At 40.0% G+C, this 24,167-nt stretch overlaps 1 protein-coding gene across 8 annotated transcripts in view; it reads right to left on the bottom strand.

Annotated features, from left to right (window-relative positions):
* Nucleotides 1–24,167, bottom strand: part of LOC110837247 (uncharacterized) — a 287,610-nt gene that overhangs the window by 45,987 nt on the left and 217,456 nt on the right. For 6 of the 8 annotated variants that reach the window (XR_015534460.1, XM_087346312.1, XM_087346310.1 and 3 more), the window contains one exon: nucleotides 2,742–2,875. Coding sequence is in view for 6 of the 8 variants with exons in the window: in XM_087346312.1 (XP_087202438.1) it covers nucleotides 2,742–2,875 (134 nt within the window). In the remaining 2 variants the exon portion in view is untranslated. Of the gene's footprint in view, nucleotides 1–2,741; nucleotides 2,876–9,198; nucleotides 9,349–11,211; nucleotides 11,339–24,167 lie in introns of those variants that run through there. The other 2 variants (XM_087346315.1, XM_087346314.1) reach the window with 2 other exon arrangements.

Raw genomic sequence — 24,167 nt, 5'->3', positions numbered from 1 at the left:
AATACGCTGTAGGAGTTGTAATTGGGTGGACTATCGAAAAGCACGAGCGAACCTCAGTCAGCCATCCTTCGAGAATCCAATCCTGAATAAGCATGAGAGCGGTAGCCTCACAGCCAGAATAGAACAGAGAATCTCATATCCTGGTCGGGACAGAAGTAACTTGTCCCCTTGTCGCCATAAAATTTTACGATGTAATATTTTAATTGTTTGTTAATATTACCATTATTATGCCACCATTTGGTACACGAATGTTCAGCCAATGTAAATAATTTATAATTATTGAACAACTTTTAACAGAAATCATTCTCTCGAAATTCTCCGTCATGTAGTGACTTCGAAGTGGCCTCATCCCGCCCTGGAATCAGAATAGTCGTCCATCCCTACTATATACAAACCACAAAATAAACGTGTAAGATATTAATACAGATAGAAGTAGACACGCCTTCATACTTCTCTATGTGAGGCAAAGTCTGACACAAAAACGAGAAATTTAGTCGTAAAATATTTTCCCTTCCTTTGTAATAGTGATACTTGTGAGGAAATGCCTGTCTTCAGAGCAGCTGCAGACTCCGAGGGACGGACTCAGGCAAAAGCGTGTTTCTTAATTGCCAGGTATTCCCAAAGAACGTAATGGTGTAACCACTCGGCCAAAACAGGTTCCCGTGTGCATGTAAATAATTTAACTAAAAGTCAGATTATATAGTTCAAGAGTCGTAATTAATCTCTTGCAGGTGCAAAGTTAAATAAATGTTTTTAGTAGGTAAGGAAAAGTGAGGCTCATAAGAAAGCAACAGGTGGAGTACAAAACGTGCAAATTATTTCAACGTAAATGCCACAAAATATGACACTTCTTATTATACTGACTCCTAATGAAGAGCGGGTTATTCTTTAGGCACGCGGCTGAATAATAATATGATGATGGTACTGGACTAATGTTTGATTTCAAATCCTTTTGGTAACCGTGTTAAGATAAATCTTTTATATTTTGCTGAAAATTACAGTTTTGTTATACTTTGAAAATACATCCAGTACACTAACTCGTGTTACGTTGAATGTCGATGGTCGCTCGAAAATTCCACAAACAAGCATGGTCACTGCCGGCAGAGTCCGAAAGTCTTAGTGTGTTCTATTTGTGTTAAAAATTCGTAGAACAGGGGAAAAGAGGATATTTTGTTTTTAAAGAGCGATATAGCAAAAATTCTTTAACTGCCCTCCGATATAAGACGCGACTATGAGGCTTCAACAGGACTGTTCATTTCCGCAGGTCTGAAATTAAACAGATGACGTCCGATTGTCCAACTGCATCAGAGTAATAAGATAGAAATGTGAAACGAATTTGACTGTACACACTACGAAAAGGAAGGCTCTGGGAATTGCAGTTAATGAATCAACTTCCCGTGAATGTTGAACACCGGCCACAATATGCAGACTATGGTGAAACAAACCACACGCAATTGCAATAAATAAACTTCACTGCAACGAAAGGAAAACATTTGCACGTTTTAGTGGAACAAGTGGTTATGTTCTTCTATATGAACTCTGCAGTGCGTCTCTTTCGCTGCAAGTTTAACGTTTTTCTATGTATATTCGATTACCTAGCGGTGGTCTAGCGGTTAGAATGCTGGCCTTGTAATCCTGGGGTCTCGGGTTCGATTCCCGGCGGTGCCCGAATTTATAACTTGTGTTAGGCAAGGCCGTGGTCTAGGCAACACGGAGTTTTCCTCCGGGGGCTTCCTCGGTTTCTCCGTGGCATCCCAATAATTACTCCATTCACACACAGAAGAAGGCAATGGCTAACCACTTCTGGATCATCTGCCAAGAACGTATATGAACAGGTCCCAGTCCGAGAAAAGGATGGAAGGATCCTGTTTATATGGACCTGTCGTCAGACAGAACACTAAATAAATAAATAAATATGTATATTCGCACAGTTTAAATATGACATGCGGTTCTCAAATCTCGTTCTGCAAGTCCTCACGTAATGAAAACGAAGCCTAGGCAGTTCAGGTGAACAGGTAGCCGATCGCAAGGCTGCAGTCCGGGTGGCCGTCCATTTAGGCCGTTACGATGCTGAGAGTTATTGAGGACGGGGTTGAAAGGGGGGGAGGCGCAGGTGGCCACGCTTTTATTGTCGTGCGACACGAGATCAATATGTATGTTATTGCCGGGGATTTGGAGCTTCTCCCTTTCTTTGTGTATCTTTCGTCCGATTTTAACGATGCCCGCCCCCTTTCCACATACGGCTTCTAGCATCGATGAACGACGATCTACAAGTCACGATGCAAATCCGGTCTTTTATTGCTTGTAATTCAGTATCCTTAGAGATATCTGAGCAAACATACTGACAGGCCTACATTCTTGTTCTTAGGTTTTCGCGAGTAGAGATTAGCATATAAATTCGACATTTAAAATTTTGCTGCGTCCAATGCTGAAGCTGTTACGACGTTTCGTCAAACATTCCCGTTACCACAGTCACCACAGATAACACGTATTTAAGTTGCACTTATTTATGAAATAAATGGATCCAGTCCAATAACTCCGTTGTAATATGCATGTACCTCCAATTTAATAACGTCTTTTCTGCACGCATAATCCATGTAATGACAACCAAATGGTTGAAACATGTGTTTCATATTTTGGATGATATATTGTTACATGCAGTCCGAGCGACATGACCCCGTCGAACCAGCCATTGCGGTGGAATAGCTGCGGCGGTTAAACAACTGTGCCGTGCGTCTCACCTGCCGAACTCGCGCTGGAGGCTTGCCAGCCTCGCCCGGCAACGCTCGGTCTCACTCGCGGAGTCTCGTAGCCGCACCTCAGTGTCCAGCCGCAGTCGCCTCTCGCGATCCACATCGCGCTGTAGCGCCTCCCTCTGCAACAACGAACAGCTTCGTCACAAACAGCGGATTACACATTTACAATGACGTTTGTTACAAAACGAATTCATGGTATGACGTTTAAGTTTCAAGCGTTCAAGTCATAAATATCATTATCGGTGGTAACATTGGGTCTGGATGGACCGTGCATCTTCCAAATGTCATTTTTCCACAGTGCCACATGCCATCTCGTTCTCCTTGTTTGGATCACCTTAGTGGAAGGGTAGAAATTACGACGCTCGGTATTACGCACATACAAAACAACTGATTAAATCATAGTTGAAGATTTCTGTCTTCTGGGTTGTTGCGCTGTGTAGTCTGGTCGATGTTTACCAACGTTTCAGAGGTCATACTGCCTCCGTCATCAGAGTATGAAGATTTTTGTGTAGTCTGGTCGATGTTAACCAACGTTTCACAGGTCATACTGCCTCCGTCATCAGGGCGATGATGACGGAGGTAGTATGACCTCTGAAACGTTGGTAAACATCGACCAGACTACACAAAAATCTTCATACTCTGATGACGGAGGCAGTATGACCTCTGAAACGTTGGTTAGCATCGACCATACTACAAGGCGCAACAACCCAGAAGACAGAAATCTTCATACCCACCGCTGTGAAAACCTCAAAACTTAAATAAATCTTAGTTCTGTATGTTTAAACTTTATTTTTGTAGATAGGGTCCAGGAAAAAAGATTCTGAACTGTATGCCACCAAGAATTACCCACATTTAATATGTTCTTAATTTCTTGGAGAATGTAATTCCGAATTGTTTCCGTCTTTCCCAATTCTTCACATTTTCAAGGAGGCAGCCATCCGTATTTATGTTGCAATTTTGTTTTTGCGGATTTAATATCAACTACATCTACTACGAATTTAAACTCAAGGAAAAATTTAGAACTTTCAAACTTCAATCCAACAGAACCGACGTGTAAAATTGTAATACATCAACACGTGTCTCTCACGTGTGATAAACGTTCTGTATTACATGCATGACAACACACGTGGTATTTGTGTCCCAACGGTACGGAAGGCGAGCCGAGCCTTTGTCTGAGAGCCTCGCCTAACACTTGTCAACATTTGTATCAACAACACCCACGTGTAGCACAGAACAACCACCCAACCATGTACTGTCACGGCGCAGGAAATGAGAATCCTACGTAATAGAATGAAGTAGGGGAGAAGGGGGAACATCGTCTATTCAGATCGGTTCTGTTTGACGGATTCCAACAGACTCACGGAGCAGAAATGAATTTGTGGATAACAAGGGACTTAGTTGAAGTCTATCATTATTATCTGTGATAAATTTTGAAAACGAATTTCTGGTTACATTACACGTAAGGTTCTGATTTGTGTAGTGAGACTGAATTTCTGGTTTGATAAATACAGAGCTGGTAAGAACGTTCGTACGGCAGTTTGAGTATGGTAGGAGCATGGTAACATAATTATATCGCCTTCGGTGGGAAAGTATTGGAGCCTTTTACAAAATCACATTTAGTTTTGTTGGATATTATATTCCCACATATTTTTATATTATCATCTATATACATTTTCCTAAACTACTCTAAATATTAATCTGTAATTCCTTTTTAACTCAAAAGTCGCTCAATTTGTGACATAAAACAGTCCATCTTGAATAAGCATTCTGTTTATGTTTCACGTAAAGTCTTTCCCGTAAGTCTGCTAAGAAGTTGTGCCTATCGACCTCAGCTGTCCTTAAGTTCAGGCTCTACAGAACTCGAAAAGCCTTTCTTCGTCAATGAAATGCGATCAATATGATTGCGTCATCCTTTCAAAAGTTCTACTGTCCTATTTACATGAAAATTTTAAAACATTACGCTACTTTTTTTGGCAGTCAGTGTCTTACAATAAATGTTTACAAATTTACATATGTACAATAACTGTACTGACGTAAAATAATCTAATTGTGTATAAATTAAATTATATTCACTATTACGTGATACTGTTGTTAAATAAACGTACTATTAAGCAGGTTCCTATAATTACTGATTTATTATAATTTTACATATTTGGTGTTAAATGATTTTCAATGGACCGAGAAAAACAAAAAATCTCAGTAACAATAGTAATGTAGCAAAATTAAATTTATACGCTAGCAGACCTGATGTTTTCTACGTTAAAATTCTTTCTAATAATCTGTGTCATTTGACAAGCTTAAAACAATCTAGATCCCTTCTGTTGTAACAAACATTATTATACTCGTCTATTCTCAGTGGAACAGCGAGAGAGATTTTGCGACAGTGCGGGACGAGGACCACAGTTTGATAAACACTGCTGTACAGAACTCGCAGTTCATATTTAATCCCTGCGTATCAGACATGTATGGATCATTTATCCATCTGACCTCATGCAAATCGTGCGTATCATCTCTCGTTTTGTAGCGAACAGTGCGTTATCAAAGGAGACAGAAGACGGCGCCAAAAGAAAGAAACCGCTTGTCGGTTGCTTGAATCCATACAAGTTTAATCTTAAAGAGAACGGACGCAAGAAAACTTGTAAAATCAATGTTCCTTTGTTTCTCTCGTGGGTGCAGTCTGCGGTGATGACTACCCAGAAGTCTTTTGTTGCCTGAATGCTGCTGGCTGGATGAGTGATGGAGGGAGTATCGATCTGGCAAAGGGATGTCGGAAGTTCGTGTGTTTGATGCTGTGATATGACCCTCCACCCTCCCCACCCAAGGGTGCAGCAGTGGGAAGCTAACACTGAGTACCAACATGGCCCTTCGACTTCGCTTTGTTCCACTTACATCTGTTTGCATGGCAAACCACAGTGAACATTTTCATTCGTAGACGCAGACAGTCTGAACGACAAAAACGTTCTTCTGCCCTTTGGAACTTTATAAAAGCACAGTGAGAACACAGAGTCTCTCTCCTCATCACAACAAAAATGAAAAAAGAAAAGTTTAACTTCTCCTTAATACTAACAATACAAGTACACGGACCACAGTTCTTCTTGACAAGACATTTCTTGTCTTTTTTAAACCCGAACATTCATTATCGTCTTCACAGAGTCCACCATTGGATCTTATCCTGAGCCGTATGTATCCAACACACTTCATCAAAAGCTCGAGCTTTCCAAGATCGATTTGAATATTATCTTCCTATCTACCTCCACGTCTCTAAAGTTGTCTCATTCCATCAGGCTTTGAGACAAATTCTATGCGAATTGTTCACCTATCACATGCACGTCATAAAATACAACATAGTAAAATTATACAAAAAAAATTATCTGTGTATTCTGATTTAGTATGTCGTTACTAACATTTTCCAAATACGTTCTTTGGTCTTGATATTTATTTAAAATAAAGAAATGAATGTCGCGTTTCGGTAGTGAACAAAGTTCCAAACAGATACATATTGTACACAAAACAAGAGTGTCACCGGTCAAAACTTCCACATTTCATGGATGTTTCAAGTGACCGCAAACAATGAAACAAACACAAACTCGGCAATACTTCCAGACGGACGCAACTCCTCCACAACTTCATTTCTGAATGATACAAAAAACAACAACAAAACGTTCACCCACATAAAACCATGTTAAGCACGACGCACATATACAGAACAATTTCGAATACGATATTAAAATACAATAAAATCTTGAAGAAAACATCATTTGAAATCTGATAAACATCTGACTAAAAAGTTGCATTTAAGAAATTATATTTAAGTTTATATAATTTTATACACCAGAAGATGGTTCTTTTAGAACTGAAACATGTCGTGTAAAAAGTGATGATCTAATGTAAATCGAACATTTCGATAGAGAACATGATATAATATATTTTAAATATTTAAATGTTAATTATGGTAATATTTTAATATTTAATAGGATTAGACTGATATTTATCACAATATGACGCAAATTTATCATCTAATGAAACAAAGCTTAAAGAGGCTACAAGTCGTCTTCAAATGTTAACTGTGGCGTACCTAGGAAAGATCACGCGTTCGGGGCAAAAACATTCCAGGTTGAACACTGCACCTGTCCTCAATGTTAACGAGAGGATCAGGGAGTTCAGATTCGTAGGCGAAAGATGTTTGGTGCCTGTTCTGTCTTCCACTGAGCAGACTATGAGGCTGCAGCTGTTACTAAACTCTGCGACACGAAAGATGGCGGCCGAGTTTTGGTCGCTTCTGCGCATCTACTGTCACGTGACCTCGTGAACCAATCAGCTTCAGTCACTTGCTGTACGCTTGCTCACACAGTAGTGCTATTTGTGTTAAGTGTGAATGTTGCGTTATGGTTATTACATAAATATCGTGTTTAAGTGAAGCAAACTGGTGGCATTCAGCTTTAGATAACAACTAATGTATTAAAATTATGGATGGCGTACATCTCAGGCGCCAGGTTCTACACAGGAACGCCAGAGAGTTGGTGCATAAAGTAATAAGTTACTTGAAGGGTGAAGCAGACGCCATTTATATCTGTCACTCTCTACGTCACCAGCCTTTGTTCGTGTAGGTCAGTGCCTCAATCCACCTGAACCAACCTGAGAACGCGTAAGGTATGTGAAAAGCACAAAGGCATCTTTCTCCAAACCTGAGAAAAGTCGGCTCTCACATCAAGAATGAGAAGAGAGTAGTTTATTGCTTTGAAAACACTTGGCTGGATGGAACTGGCGTTTAGTGGGGCTAAGGGACTGAGGATAAATCTGTGCTTAAGCCTTAGTTATAACAGAATCCTACTAGAGAGGAAATCACTTTAGCATCACTGACCTAGGATCCTGCTACTTTTCCGACCCTTTTCTTCCTCACTCCGTCGTCTTTCATTTTCCCCTTTTGGTCTGCTCGTGCACAGAATTTCATTTTATACCCGGACCTATGAACCAACCCCCTCCTGGTGGTAGTTCAAGAGAAAGAAAGGCGACCTACTATGAGTCTTAATACTACAATATTAAAAAAATTGCACCCTCTTTGTAAGTAAATTGTACTTGGAGGGAGGGGTTGCTAAAAGGAAAAACTCGATTATTGGCAAGTAACCTCGAAGCATATGAACAGCAGACTTATATGTGAATATAAAGAACAGTCCCTCCCCCTTCTCTGAAATCCCTTATAAGCTAATCACAAGGGTTGAATTCAGTGTCCCTTTTATCTCGCGCAAGTAAGATGTAAACAGAACGCATGCACCGATCGATCAATAAGCAATACAGCTCTGCTTAAAATTAACGGTGCTGAACAGCAGTTTGCATCAGAGAAAACGAATTAAGGTTATTGTCCATTCAACTACAGCTACCAAACCAAGCAAGCGATAAGGGGAATTAGAAGTCACGGTGAGGGAAATTTCGTACTCTCAAAACAAACAGAAGGAGCGCTGCTTTTTAACGTCTTCCAACGACATTTTGAATCAGTATTTCGGAATCATTTAGGGACGTTAGCAAAACTGCAGAACCCCTTTTAAGATCTCTGCGTTCGTCTGTAACAACTGCATAACGGCTGAACGGATTTTCGTGAAATTTGATTTTGTGCTGATATATAACTTGTGTTGGGCAAGGCCGTGATCTAGGCAACACGGAGTTTTCCTCCGGGGGCTTCCCCGGTTTCTCCGTGGCATCCCAACAATTACTCCATTCACACACAGAAGAAGGCAATGGCAAACCACTTCTGGATCATCTGCCAAGAACGTATATGAACAGGTCCCAGTCCGAGAAAAGGATGGAAGGATCCTGTTCATATGGACCTGTCGTCAGACAGAACACTAAATAAATAAATAAAATATTAGGCTACTGCCGATTCCTTCCATATCCTTTTGCGCTACTGAAAGCGTTTTTTAAATAAATCACAAAAAATACCGTTATAGATTTCTCTGTCGTAACAATGCAAAGTGATCTGCATAAATTGTACAGCTACTCATTATTCAATATTCTGAAATGCACAATGCCTGGGTTTTATTATACTCTATAACTCTCAGAATAGTCTACGGGTTTGCGACTAACAGAGAGGAAAGAATTATTAACACGAAGTAAGTTTTATCCGGTCTGTTTGCAACCTCAGTTGTCATGCGTTAAACGTGGTATATTGCAAAAATCGATGTTGGTGTTCCACGTTATGACGCCGTGTGGACTTATGGTTAGATACTAACGTTTCAGAGGAACATACTACGCCTATATTCCGCCCTATAGTGCCTCAACCCGCAGCCCTAAAGATGAAGGCAGTATGTTCCTGTAAAACTTTGGTATCTAATCACACGTCTGTTCAGCGTCACAACCCAGAAGACCAATATCGATTATCTTCATCGCCTTGAGTATCTCGAATCTCAAACAGAGTAGCAGAAGCTTGCATAATTAAATGTCCACTCACGCGACTTGACTTTGATGAAGTTGATCCCATTCCATGTAGTCAGCGGTGAATCTGCAGTCTTCTGTGCTGTTAACTTAAGGCATTCTAACTTCCTGTACACACAAACAACAACACAATCCCTTCTTACATTGCGAGTCCCGAGAAAGTTACAAAAAAAAATTATTAAAATTTTAATTTGTATTCTTTTATATTAAATCCCAGTATCATCACGTGCACGGCAGGGAGTCTTCGACACAACTTCTACTAAATTTTGATATCTTGAGGGTTGATTTCCTGGTGATCAATAGACAAGAAACTGACAAACCTGAAGACAGGTCACTGCTGCTCTACCGGCTGCATCTTACGCTTTGCTCTTTGAGCTAATGAAAAATTAAGAATTTAAAAACGAAGGAGAGATAAAAGGGCAACATTAAGATGAGTGTTAGGGAACTGGACCGTGAGAAATGCAGCTGGATAAAATTAGCTCAGGATTTATCCAGTTGCGGAATTAGTGATGTTGAATCCTCTCGTGTTGTATCAAAACAGAGTTATTTAATTTTGGTACAGAAATTTAATTATTAACACAGTGACATATAGTTTTATAATAAATTAACACTGTTGAAAAACAAGTGCTCAGAAGTATAAAATAATAAAATGTCCTGCCTGTTTTACTCTATGAAATTATGTCGGCAGTCAGACAAGCTGATTTATACAATTACGTTCTGCTAATGATTTATTCGTGATCTGTGGTAAAGTAACACCGTTCCATTCCTCCGGCACTAAATGAAATGCAGTGTTTCGAAGCTGACGCGCAAAATTGTGCATCTGTTGCAGTGTGTGGGGGCTAAAAACACCTGGAGCTCCATTTCGCGACACGTGCTCAACTAGATTACCACGCGTGGAGTATCGCTATACGTAGTTATTTTAACCAGCGTTGTTAATCAGCCCTCGGCGGCACATCTGACACTTGTATATAGTTTCAGTACAAGAGAATGTTAAGCAAATGCGCGCCATACAACATTTGGAAAACAGTGGTTTACAAGCGAAAACGACGGATACAACAATCCTCTGTCCATAACAACTGACTTATGGAATATTCTGAGTATGGTTTAACAAGACTGAAATAGTCTAAATTCAAATAACACAAACCAGTGTGGTAAAAAATTTTCAGCCTTTGGGCCAAGAATATTTTTTTTGTTGGACCCATGGGTCAAAAAACCCCACCTGCTACAGTTTCTTAAAAAAATAACAGCGATCCACTTTGCTTTATCTTTAAAAATACTTATCCCGAAATGACAAATTGCCTTGGTACATGTGCAAACATAAATGTTATTGAAACATACACAAATTGGTAGTTACTTATCGTTTTAATTTTTTTTTCCTGCGAGTTTTTATCTGACAATTTTCACCTGAAAACTTACATTTTACGGCTGATATTTTAAGTTAATAGTCCGTGTAACACTTGAACGTAAATCAGCATACGAAACAATAAGTTTTTTTTAAAATCCATCGGAGTAAAATAATAAAAAAGAGCTTTTAGTAAATATTAACAAATTTAGAAATAATTTCTCTGGCCTCTGGTTACAAGTGGTCTCGGCCCAAATGCAGTCAGCGGTCCATCACCTGGACCACGCTGACGTAAACATGTTTGAATTGCAACGACCGTTTTAACAAACGACCCTCATTTGATCCCATCCTAAGCCAAGCTAATCTCGTTCACATTTTCACACTCTGCTTTCTAAGATCTATTTTTATAAATACAGACATCTGCACCACGGCCTGTCAAATGGTATCTTCCTTCGAGATTCCCATGCGTTCTATATGCCCGGCTCATCTCATTCTCCTTGATTTAACGACCTCAATGGTATAATGAAAGCTCAACATGTATCGTCATTTTTTTTTTGGGAAGGGGGGGTTTCCATCGCTTTCTTAAAAATAAAATAGTTATATAACTTCTTTCCTAAACCAAACGGATTATTTTCAGCTTTAATTATGTCTTAATTTATTAAACAAGTCTGAAGTGTCGTCACTTACATAATTTCACTACATTCCACATTTATACTACGTATATTTCAAAGATTTAAGAGTCTGAACACATTACAAAAAAACGAGCGAGTGCACATTAATTCACACTGTCACACGTGCGTTGGGCTAACGCTGTGAGTCACTAGAGGCCTCCCCGCCCGAATCGCCTACTACCACCGGCCAAACTACTACTGCCTAACCCAATGGCTACTGGTCCAAACAAAGGGCTGCCAGCGGGGGGGTAAAACGCGCGTGCGTGTAGCATTCAACAGAGGGACCATCTGTTTCAAACGGCAGGGGACGATAGGCTATTCACAATACTACGCTTTTATTACTGCGAAATGTACCACGATCTCACGTATATCAATGAATGATAGTACATTGTAACGTTGGTGAATCTGTAAGGGGTAAATCCTTTCCCCCTGTTTCATATAACAGCAGACACGAGTTTTAAATTCAATCCCAAAAACGTCGGATTAATTTTAGCAGAGGATTCCCTAAATGTAATCCCATGAGGGCCCAATAAATTACAGGTTATATTGAGTCCATGGGCACAGAATTGCTGCAGAAATAGGGCTAGAGGTTATTTCTTAAGCATAATTCCAATCCGTACCCTTAAAAAGCACTCGTTAAGAAATAATTATATGAGTAGAATAAAAACATACGTATCCAACTTTATATGTGACAGGTTCTTATAGTAACATTCTTATGTGGTGAATAATAGCAAACAATTTCGAAAATAATTTCCAGTTAGGTACCGCATTGACTGATAATTACAGGACCAAGACTCTTCAATCTTCGCCAATCTTACCACTTACTGTGCTGTTAAATATCAGACGCTTATTTATTTATTTATAGTGTTCTGTCTGACGACAGGTCCATATGAACAGGATCCTTCCATCCTTTTCTCGGACTGGGACCTGTTCATATACGTTCTTGGCAGATGATCCAGAAGTGGTTTGCCATTGCCTTCTTCTGTGTGTGAATGGAGTAATTGTTGGGATGCCACGGAGAAACCGGGGAAGCCCCCGGAGGAAAACTCCGTGTTGCCTTGACCACGGCCTTGCCCAACACAAGTTATAAATTCGGGGCACCGCCGGGAATCGAACCCGAGACCCCAGGATTACAAGGCCAGCGTTCTAACCGCTAGACCACCGTGGCTATATCAGACTCTTATATTACAAGAAATGATATACATGAATTCTAGGCATATGCAAATACTTTAACAAATTTTATGCATACGGAAGTTAGATAAAAACAAAACTGGAAGGGGTTAAAAACTACCCTATTTAGTACTTCCCCTTAAATATCGCAGGTAATATTAATCACCCCCTTTAGCTATATTTCATATAACCACCATAATCGGGATTAAAATGGTAAATTATGAAATTTAAATTTGTAACTCCACTATCTGTATTTGCATCCTGACATTAAAATAGATTGTTATACATCAGAAACCCATACACGCTGTGATCTATTGACCAGTGATAAACGTTGAATAAAAGTTACACTAAAGCAACCACCATATTTCCAGCATTACAACATATTACTTGATCGTTCTTGAAGGGCTCTTCTTATAATACAACAATAAACTTGCAAATGGAAGCCACGAGGGACCGCGAATTACTGATAGACCCCACGCTGCGTCGTGTTTCTGCACACCGCGGTTTAGTAACGCTGCTTGTTTCATTCAGATACGCTGTAGGGCAAGACTCTTCATTGTTTTGTTTTATTACGAAACAACTTCGCGGTGTTGAAGACACGGTCTACAACCGGCCTGTCCACACCTCCGTCAGCCCAACGTTACTTGTGTGAAATTTGAGGTTTTCACGGCGGTGATAATGATGATATTCTGGATTGTGGTGCCGCGTCGACTGGTCGGCCCCAAAATCCAGAACATCACCGACACTTTGAGTATCTCAGATTATAAAGTGTCGAGTGATAGACGATTAGTATACAATGAACAGATGAGCATCTGGTCGTGGCCTAATTTAAGGCACTGTCACGAGATTTGCCTGGAATTACTGAAGAACTTCGTCGATACATCAGGTCATTCCTTGAAAGTGTTCTGTTTTCTAACTGCCATCTGTGTATGGGTATTATCCTCGCTTACCACCATGTATATCGGTATTTTGTTCAAGAATATTTTTCACACAAGTAACTTGTGTTATTGAATATAATTCTTTCTTATATCGTGCGGTTTATTTCACAATTAATTTTCGATGAGGCCACCTACAGCCTGAATACACATTCTCATCTGTTTGGGCTTAAGAAAACGAATGTACCACAAGAATAGAAACAAATTTCCTACTGAAGACCTTCACAAATTGTGTTTTTCGCCGTACATTTTAGGGCAATGAAATCAAGGCAGATGGCGTTTGAGGGACATGTAACACGGAGGAGGTGAAACGAGCATTCTTGAGTACACTGAATGTTGTCGCCCAAATTCAATTTACATGAGGTCCTAATGATTCAAATTTTAAAAGACGGTTCTTCGTATAAAATATATATATCGCTTTAATCCGTGAGATATTCTGAGGACTGCAAGACGTCTGTTTGATAGGGGATGTTATGTACTCCGATGGGGCAACACGTCATAGAATGTAAGCTGAAAAACTTTACTTGTTTACCAATAAAAATGGTACCCCAAAAGGAAACGTTCTGTAATAGTTTTCCGCATTGTTCTGATATCCTTGAATCTACTTTATTTATTTTGAGTAAACGAAATAAAGTAATACGTAGGGATTAAGATCTGCCAATCCTGTTTGAAACAAACTATACTAAAAACGTATGTAAATCGTAAGTGACATCAAGACACAATCTGCGTACAACCTTAAACCATTTTGTTCTAATTTCTCGTGTAAAAGTCCTGTATGATTGCTGCATTGCATGTTACGCTTTGTATTGGAAACAGCAATGAAAAGACCGGTATACGCCATGTGAAATCTGATATCTATCGGCGAGGGGCAAACATCATAGGCAAGTCGTTTTAATGTAAGTTCCGAACAATTAATTACTGACAAAAACAATTTTTATCAGAGCCACTAACAACTTAAATCCAACAATTTTTCGTGACTTCACTGGCTTCGTGGTCGACCACACTGCTGCCACCTTAACGACCTGAGACTTGTAATTGAGAAATTTTAATTTTTTCGAAAATTTTCGAAAAATCAAAAAATCAAAAAACGTGGGAAATCGTCCAAAAAGCGCACAAAACCAAAATTTTTTGAAAAATTCTGAATTCAAAATTTTTGTCGAAAATTTCGAAATTTTTTAGTTTTCTTCGCGTTTTACGCCATTTGCAGCCATTTTTAATTTTTTTAAAATTTCGACAATTTTTGAAAATATTCAAAGGGGTGTACCCCTTTGAGAAATTTCAATTGTATTAGGTCCAATCTCCGCCTTATTATCGGCTATTCTGACAGACTTCTTATAGTCGTTATCATCTTTCCATATGCGAAATTAAAGTTCTCAGGGCGGTGAATATGAAGATGTCTGTTTTCTGGGTTGTATAGCGCCGTGTACCAACGTGCTTACTGCCTCCATCATCAGGGCGATCGCCGGTCAATTTCTACAAGAATACTTGGCGCAGTATGGACGAAATATAGTCAACTACATCCACCCAAATCGCCAAAACTCATACAACCTCTGCACTCCAAACTGATGAATTTGATGAACAAATACTCCGTACATATACGAGGTGCAATCGGAAGGTTTCTAGACTGCGCGTATAAAAACCCGTACACTTATCTCAGGTATTAAATTCATCCATCACCCTCGAAGTAGTTCCCCTGGGAGTGAACACAACGATCCCAGCGCCGCTGCCAAGCCTGGAAGCATCCCTGGAAATCTTTCTTTGTCAGCCTGTCAAGCACCATCTGCGATTCTGCCTGAATCTCTTGCCAAAGACTCGCCAAAACGGCTACGGAAACCTATGAAATGCTAAAGCGAGCATTTGGGGAGTCCGCAATGGGTCGTGCACAAACTTTTGTGTGGCATTCACGTTTTAAAAATGGCCGAACCTCTGTCGATGATGACGAGCGTTCTGGACGACTATCTTCGAGCACAACGCCCGAAAATGTTACGAAGATTCGGCAGGCCATTCACGAAGATCGACGTCGTACCATCAACGACTTGTGCGACATTGTTGGGATAGGCTATGGGACCTGTGAGCTGATTCTAAAGGAAGAACTCCACATGCGACGCATCATGACAACGCGCCAGCGCACACCGCCCTCAAAGTTCGGCAGTTTTTGGCCTCAAACACCATGGCCGTCATCCCGCACCCTCCTTAGCTCCGTGTGACTTCTTCCTCTTCCCAAAGATGAAAATTCAGCTAAAGGGAAGGAGATTGGAGACGATTGAAGAGATTCAGGCAGAATCGCAGATGGTGCTTGACAGGCTGACAAAGAAAGATTTCCAGGAATGGTTCCAGGCTTGGCAGTGGCGCTGGGATCGTTGTGTTCACTCCCAGGGGAACTACTTCGAGGGTGATGGATGAATTTAATACCTGAGATAAGTGTACGGGTTTTTATAGGCGCAGTCTAGAAACTTTCCGATCGCACCTCGTATGTCCCAGTTATGTTGACGTCACTCCAACTAATGTTTGGGAGTATAAGCATGTTAAGAAGTATCAGATTGGTAGGGAATGAAGCACGCATGGAAAAAATTACAAATCTTTGGTTGAAGAACCACTTTCGTGACTTAGGCATACGCGCCATGAGATGAGCAACTATTTCCCTTCTTTTTGACTTTGGCTACACCTGCCTCAAGATTTGCCCCACCAGTTCGATCTAAGCTCGCTAAGAATACTAGACTTTCTATTCCATTGGATTTCAGTTTGCTCTTTTATATGTGACATTAAAAGAACATTGCCGAATTCAATAAAAAGTTTCTTCTTATATGTACGATTTATTACAGGAACATGGCGACGAATGTGAGGAAGGACGTCTGTCGGTGTTTGCGAACACGTGTTCCTTACTGTAAGACTAGAGTCTGACGTCTCTGAACGCAGGTTTTTCACATCAGAAAAGGCGATTTAGTCGTCACATTAGTCCCTTAAAAGTAAATGATTTGCCTGCTTCTCTCCCTCTTTCTATCCAAATTAAATACTGAAACAAAAAAGCAGGTCCTGTTGTAAATTCCGCTGAACGATGGATTTTGAAAGCAAACAACAACAAAGTCCTCGGAGCAGAGGAGGCTTATTTCTTGAGAAGGTAATAGTCACTAAGCTAAATAGGAGGCGATAGCTCAGGTGGTTAGTTACCGGATTTTAACCGCGTTGTCAAACGACATTAACATATAAAGTCACTGAAAATCAGGTCGTTGCTAATGAAAACACAAGGACTTGTTTAGACTCTGCAAACGATGGCATAAATGCGACGTTCAACACCATAATATTCCAACTTATTGGAAACTGTATATATTACATTTTGGTTATTAGTAAGGACTTTATCTGCACAATGTGAGCACCCATTCCCCTGCGCAAACAATACACTGTCAGATAGCAACATGAAACAAGGCTCTTTTAAGAGGGAGTGGTGGTGTGTAGAGTGTATAGAGAAATCCATGTTTAAATCCATTCTCATTAGAGACTACTCACTGCACTGTTTGAGTGAATCTCTCCCCTACACCTATTTTTCACCCTCAACCCCCACTCCCTCCTTAGGGCAGCGAAACCCGTGTGCTGTACCGCTATAAAACCGGCCAATGTATATTCAGGGTGTAACAGTGGGTTTTGTAGTTCCATTGTTCGTAGCTGAAATGCAGTAGTGATAAGAAGGGACTGCCTTAAAGGTGCAAAGTGGCCCATGATTCAGCTGTCTTAAGAATTTCCAAAGTCATATTTCTTATGATTCTACCAATCAGGTTGCCGTGTGCCAGTGCAGTCTTCGATTGGTAATCTCTTTGCGGATTCCCTGAACGCATCTAGGGAAATGCTGGTCACTGGAGAATCCTTCCAATTGTGTTAATAAATTCATGACAATTTTACACCATTCTACGGCGAAGGAGAAATAAATCTACTATAAAAATTTCTGATTCCCCGTTGTCGTCAACCAATTTGTCGTCAAAGAATGACGTCATCAACAATGTCAACTATAAACTAACTCGGCATTGTTGTGCAACACAACAATGCCGAGTTTAGTGTCTTACTTAAGATTTTAAAACGCAACCAACCCCCCCGAAGGAGGGGTTGATCAAGTGTTTTAACCCTCCATTCGGGGGGGTTTAGTTTAGTTTCTTACACAAGATTTTAAAACGCAACCAATCCCCCCCCCCCCCGAAGGGGTTGGTTTCTTTTTAAAAACTTGACCAGCCCCTCCGAGGAGCTCCGAAAGGAGCGTTCTGCCCTAGTATTAAATAAAAAGAGCGAGAGGGTGTTGATTGGATTAATCTGGCTCAGGATAGGGACTGCTGGCGGATATTTATAAACACTGTAATGACAGAGTTAAAAGGCAAGAAATTTTTTGACCGGCTGAGCAACTCAGTTTTTCAGGTTCAGATTTTCCAACCAAAATTCTGTGTGCATTTTTCGTGTTCTTTATTCGCGACACAGCCCGAATCATCCTCCTCGCTGTAAACTTCCAAATGACATCTGCTGAAGTTTACAAATTATGGAGCTCCTCATTATGCGATTCACTCTATCCCTCTGTCATTTCACGTCCAAAATATTTTCCCACATAAACTGTTCTGAAACACTTCCAGTAGGCCCAAATTTTAATCTTTACGTCTTTGGATAGCAAAGAGGAAGAAGACTAAACATCGTGAAAGTAAAAGGTACTTTCTACTAAATTATTACTATTCCTTCTTTATTTATTTCCATTTCTTTGTCCCCCGGTTTATTTGTAGCTAAAGCAAATCCCATGCTATCTCAATCCCTGATCTCGGGTTTAAGATGTGGATTTGTGGGAAGGGAGGGTGCTGATGTTTTATGTGCGCTGCGAGGTCAATTTTGCGCTAGAACCACCTCACTGAACGTTAGTGTTGCTGCGACATAGATCACTAGAACTACGTCCGGTCTCTAGAATCGGTCTACGAAGGTTACCGGGTTGGTTCTGAAACTTCATACCAACACAACGTCGTTGTTCGTGATGTTTAAAGGTGTCTGAGGATGGTGTGGCAATATGTGTTACTGCCCTTTTTATTGTCCATCGGTTTTATGTATTAAAGGGACAGCGTTTCGTAAACGGGCTCTACTGCCGTCTTCAGGTAACCTGAGTTGATATTAGCCTTACCACAGAAACCAAAATAATAATGATTACGTCTTACAATAAATAACTACTGGGCCTATTATTTATTTTTAGTAAATATCAGAGGAAAAACATCTATAGTACTTAAATCTTTTACTGAATTACTCCACCGCTGCTTGTGAGAAAGTACCATATGACATGACCTTACTTCCTCATTACAAGACGGAAATAGAATTATTTTGTGTTCATAAAATATACAAATAAGATTCCTGCCTCTAATATTCAATGCCGTGTTCCCTTGGCAACACATGCCTTCATCAACAGTAAAAGGCTACCAAAATGCTTTATATGTTATTTTATTTTATTATTTATTTAGTGTTCTGTCTGACGACAGGTCCATATGAACAGGATCCTTCCACCCTTTTCTCGGACTGGGACCTGTTCATATACGTTCTTGGCAGATGATCCAGAAGTGGTTTGCCATTGCCTTCTTCTGTGTGTGAATGGAGTAACTGTTGGGATGCCACGGAGAAACCGGGGAAGCCCCCAGAGGAAAACTCCGTGTTGCCTTGACCACGGCCTTGCTCAACACAAGTTATAAATTCGGGGCACCGCCGGGAATCGAACCCGAGACCCCAGGATTACATATATATATACCAGCTTAAAATTTAGCACTTTATTTCCTTCAAACTAGGTAATCCACTTTTAATCGGTCTTCTTTCCGTGCACATTTTAACTGCGTGGTTTATTTAATATTTGTGGCTTATTTAACGAAGCTGTTAACTAGCTAAGACTACAACGTCAAATGATTAATAATGAACTGAAAGTACATGGAAGTAAGCAGTTGTAGCTTGATATAAAGTACGGTCCCGAAATTTGCTTGGAGGGACTGAAGAAAATAGAGAGATCCCAGTCAGGGTAGTCTGATGCGGGCCAAGATTTGAACCCAGAATATATATGAGTGAAAACCATGCCACAGCTCGACGGACATATTTTGTTAATTTAATTAAATTCTTTACTCATGATACCACAAATAGAAGGAAGACGGACAAGGTTAGGGCTGATTTATTAAATTCTTATTCATTACTTTGTATTTCGCGATTTCGAAAATGGAAATCTATCCAGTAACATCCTTTATTTATCAGATGATGATGAATGCTAATTTATTTTGAAACTGAAACAGAGTTAGCAGAAGCTGCTAATTGGTTGACAGTCAGAGGAACTGATCGAAAAAAATCATCCTATAATGAAGGTCGTTTAGCTAAAGATATTTCGTGGGATACAATAAGCAAACCACGAGAATAAACTTCTGAGCTAAAGCTGTATTATTATAAGGGGAAGATCTATTGGCGGATTAACGAATATCGTCTGTAACAACTGCAGGTAGAATGTCGATAAACAGCAGGTTTGCAAGTAGAAATAGAAGGCTCGCGTATGTAGTTAAATAACAACGCCTAAAATCGCCAAATGTCCTTTTCTTGTCTGTAAGTATGAAAGGCGCGTGCTTTTCCTCTGTCATTATATTCCTTTGCCGCGACTGTAGGGAGAAGCTATGCTCAACAATCGCCTAGCTCCGTTTGTGTGCCGAACCACTACTTGTATTGATTGCGAATGCCAAGCCTCGCTCCATGGCTACCAACCGAACGCATCTTCATCAACACTTCAACAGACTCGCAGAACACATAAATTTTTGGGTATGAGTGTAATATGTTTCTTCGGCTATTTAACGACGCTGTATGCAAATAGCCACAGAAGCTGACGCCCCTCTAACCCCCAAAACGACGCTGTTTATCCTAACTTACGAACAAGAAGAGTGAAAAATCTTTGTTTAAAAAAGTTGAGATAGTCAGTAAATTCAATCCCCTTCGTTTATGGAGACCGAAATTTTATTTTTGCATTTACAAAAGCACGTAATTTTACCCTGTCGAATCAAGTCCCCATGGTCAATGTCTATTTACCATCTATGCCTACAGCTTTCAAGAGAAGTGTCCGATAAAGATGACGCATTTTAATCTCCCCCACGTGTGTTACGTTCTTAGCATATATAGTTTCCTTTAATTTAATCCCAACAGTAATAACAAGTAAAGTTTGTCCCACTATACGCCATGTCGGCGTTTGGGGTGAGAGGAGGTATAGCTCCTCTCTTCCTTGACCTCGGCACTAGATGGGGGTGAGTGGTCAGCATCACGCCCCGGCCGGCTTTACCCCCGGGAAAGGACCCCGGTACCCATTGTACAGGAGGCTGGGTGGGCCCCAGAGCCGGTCTGGACGCAGAGGCTAGAGGAAAAATCCTCTGCCCCCGTCGGGGATCGAACCCCGGCCGTCCAGCCCGTAGCTAGTCACTATACTGACTGAGCTATCCCGGCTCATAGTAATAGTGTAAATTACAATGCTCCTAATCATGTAATTTTCTCAGCCTCCCAGCCAGTTACTTCGCTTTTCGCGCGTCATCCAACTACACTGATTATGTCCTTTATAGACCCTGAACAGAGGTTGTAATTGTAACATTTCTGCTTTCCAAATATTAGACTTACATGAACCTACTTCACAGCAGGTTCTATTTAAAATATATAATAAAATTCAGGTCAATACACAAAACTTTATTTGGATGTTAAAATTTAAAATTTAAATGTTAAAATTTAAAATTTGCGCCATTCATCACTATAAGGATGTTACTTAAAATATATAATAAAATTCAGGTCAATACACAAAACTTTATTTGGATGTTAAAATTTAAAATTTAAATGTTAAAATTTTAAATTTTAAATTTGCGCCATTCATCACTATAAGGATGTTACTTTAAAATATATAATAAAATTCAGGTCAATACACAAAACTTTATTTGGATGTTAAAATTTAAAATTTAAATGTTAAAATTTTAAATTTTAAATTTGCGCCATTCATCACTATAAGGATGTTCTATTTAATTTCATTATTTATCTTATCGCGCTGGCATCTGCCTAGAAGACTACACAGGCGTCACAGGAGACAAGACCACAATCGATTTTTCGCCGTGTCTCAGATTCATTAATTTGTGGTACTTGATAATTTTAGATTAATCTCCCAAAACACGACACCTAAGTCTTACGTACCTCAGATTCATTGTTAAGGTAACAATTTTACCGGCTTCATTGTTTTAAGGATCAGAGTTTATTCATAATTTCCAGCTTCTGCTTGACTGACTGCTTTAACTTTGACTCCCAGCAAATTCTGCGCATCAGCGCCACAGACTGTGCTCTGTTGCTACCAGTAGCATCGAATGGGTGAGTCTCCCGTTATCCCAGACTACTAATTATCCTATAATCCCCTCTGCGTGGGGGCACGTTAGTTAACTGGCAACCCCATGATTAAATATGATAGATGAATCAAATGTTTCAAATTTCAAGCGTATATACCTTGCTTGAAAAGTCTCGCTTTATATGGATTTCTAATTCGACGCATTTTAAGCACCACCCAACCGCCAATCATTTATTATTCTTGATGACTGCAAAACAAGGTCTTGCTGAGTTTTTATTTAGAACTCCCAGTCGAGAGGTCTGATATACTCACGCTGGTGAAAATATTTATTCTGAAGATGGAGTCACTTTATTCCTCCGAAACATTGATACCTTCCCGCAAGTCCAAACGGCGTTACATCTACGAAGATCAGAATCAACTTTTCAGTCAAGAGGGAACTGGAACTTTACTTTCATTTCTATTGCTTTGTAAGGAAAGATATAAACTCATGCCCTCCTCACGTCTGTGTCTCTGGTCATCCTTAAATTAATAAAACTGAGAAAAAATCGCGACCTATTTGAAGCAGCATTTCAGACTGGCCAGAAAGACTTAATAAACTTAAGAACATATTCAACCAAGACACAAAACAGGGCTGGAGCATTATCGCTTCACATAGCTACCCAGGTATATTACTTTAGTATTCATTTAAGGTGAGTTGAGTTCAGTTTACTTTAGGCTAGGTTAGGTTAGGTTAGGTTAGGTTAGGTTAGGTTAGGTTAGGTTAGGCTAGGTTAGGTTAGGTTAGGTTAGGTTAGGTTAGGTTACGTTAGGTTAGGTTAGGTTAGGTTAGGTTAGGTTAGGCTAGGCTAGGTTAGGTTAGGTTAGGTTAGGCTAGGTTAGGTTAGGTTAGGTTAGGTTAGGTTAGGCTAGGTTAGGTTAGGTTAGGTTAGGTTAGGTTAGGCTAGGTTAGGTTAGGTTAGGTTAGGTTAGGTTAGGTTAGGTTAGGTTTCTTTATATCGGGTAGTTTAGTTCTTGTTTGGTTGTTTAAGATCGGATTAGTTTAAATTATATTTGGCTACTTTGATGAAGAAATGTTTAGAACTGACTCTTCCGTGATGGTCGTTGTCAGGTTTCAGCTTTTTTGTTGCCGAGTTAAGGAAAGCAACTTCACCTTGGGTAGAACCGAGAACACTCTCGAAGTTTTGGTATTATTCCTGTAATCTATTCACCGAAGCAAACAGCTCTGATCTTGAAGATTATAAATTAGATTAATATGGTTCATGACAGGCCCGCTTGCGGGCTCTCGTGAACATTGTAATGAACCTTCTGACTTCATAAAAAGATGATGAAATTCTTGACTACCTGAGTGACTGTTAGTATCCCAAGAAGGACTTGCTTCAAGGAGTTAGTTACTTATTTAATATGGATCCCGTTTTCGGATGTTATCACAGTGTATAAGTTGGTAGGCCTACTTAGGATTTTGTTACCATTTGTTTCAATACCGAAGACTGAGTAACATATCTAACTTTTGAATGCAATCACAGAATTTTCAATCTTTTTTAAAAAAAAACAGAAATGGGCAGAAGATGTTATTGAAGTTTCTTTCCCGTCACACTGCAACATTTTACAATCTCATCGCATCATCGTCTTGAAACTTTTACAATTTCTCCTTTCTGAGTTAAAGAAAACTACTGAATGGAGAATGGCACTGAAGATGTCGTGTAATAAAAGGAAGTAACAACAGTAAAGAAGAACAGAAGCACAATTATGTAAAAGTAACTGCTACATTAAAGAACACAAAGACAGTAGAAATAAGATCAGAAGTAATAATTAGGAACCCTAACCACTGTACTGTTATGGGGGAAAAAATTGTTGTCTTCATCTTTTAACTTCAGAACACAGAATACCTTCTTTCATACTGCACATCTTTGTGAAATTTTAGGTTCTCACGGAGCCTCCATCGTCAGGGCGATTCATCGCCCTGATGACGGAATCAGTATGACCTCTGAAACGTTGGTAAACATCGACCAGACTCCACAGCGCAACAACCCAGAAGACAGAAATCTTCATACTCTGATGACGGAGGTAGTATGACCTCTGAAACGTTGGTAAACATCGACCAGACTCCACAGCGCAACAACCCAGAAGACAGAAATCTTCATACTCTGATGACGGAGGCAGTATGACCTCTGAAACGTTGGTTAACATCTACCAGACGACACAGCGCAACAACCCAGAAGACAGAAATCTTCATACTCTGATGACGGCTGAAACGTTGGTTAACATCGACCAGACTACACGGCGCAACAACCCAGAAGACAGGAATCTTCATACTCTGATGACGGAGGCAGTATGACCTCTGAAACGTTGGTAAACATCGACCGGACTACACAGCGCAACAACCCAGAAGACAGAAATCTTCATACTCTGATGACGGAGGCAGTATGACCTCTGAAACGTTGGTAAACATCGACCAGACTCCACAGCGCAACAACCCAGAAGACAGAAATCTTCATACTCTGATGACGGAGGCAGTATGACCTCTGAAACGTTGGTTAA

This window comes from Zootermopsis nevadensis, unplaced genomic scaffold, assembly GCF_977971745.1.
Source record: "Zootermopsis nevadensis isolate Lab colony 2312 unplaced genomic scaffold, Znev_1.0 Znev_ptg000010l, whole genome shotgun sequence".
Classification (NCBI taxonomy): domain Eukaryota; kingdom Metazoa; phylum Arthropoda; class Insecta; order Blattodea; family Termopsidae; genus Zootermopsis; species Zootermopsis nevadensis.
The sequence above is the reverse complement of the archived record's forward strand: the minus strand, read 5'-3'. Positions and strand labels throughout refer to the sequence as shown.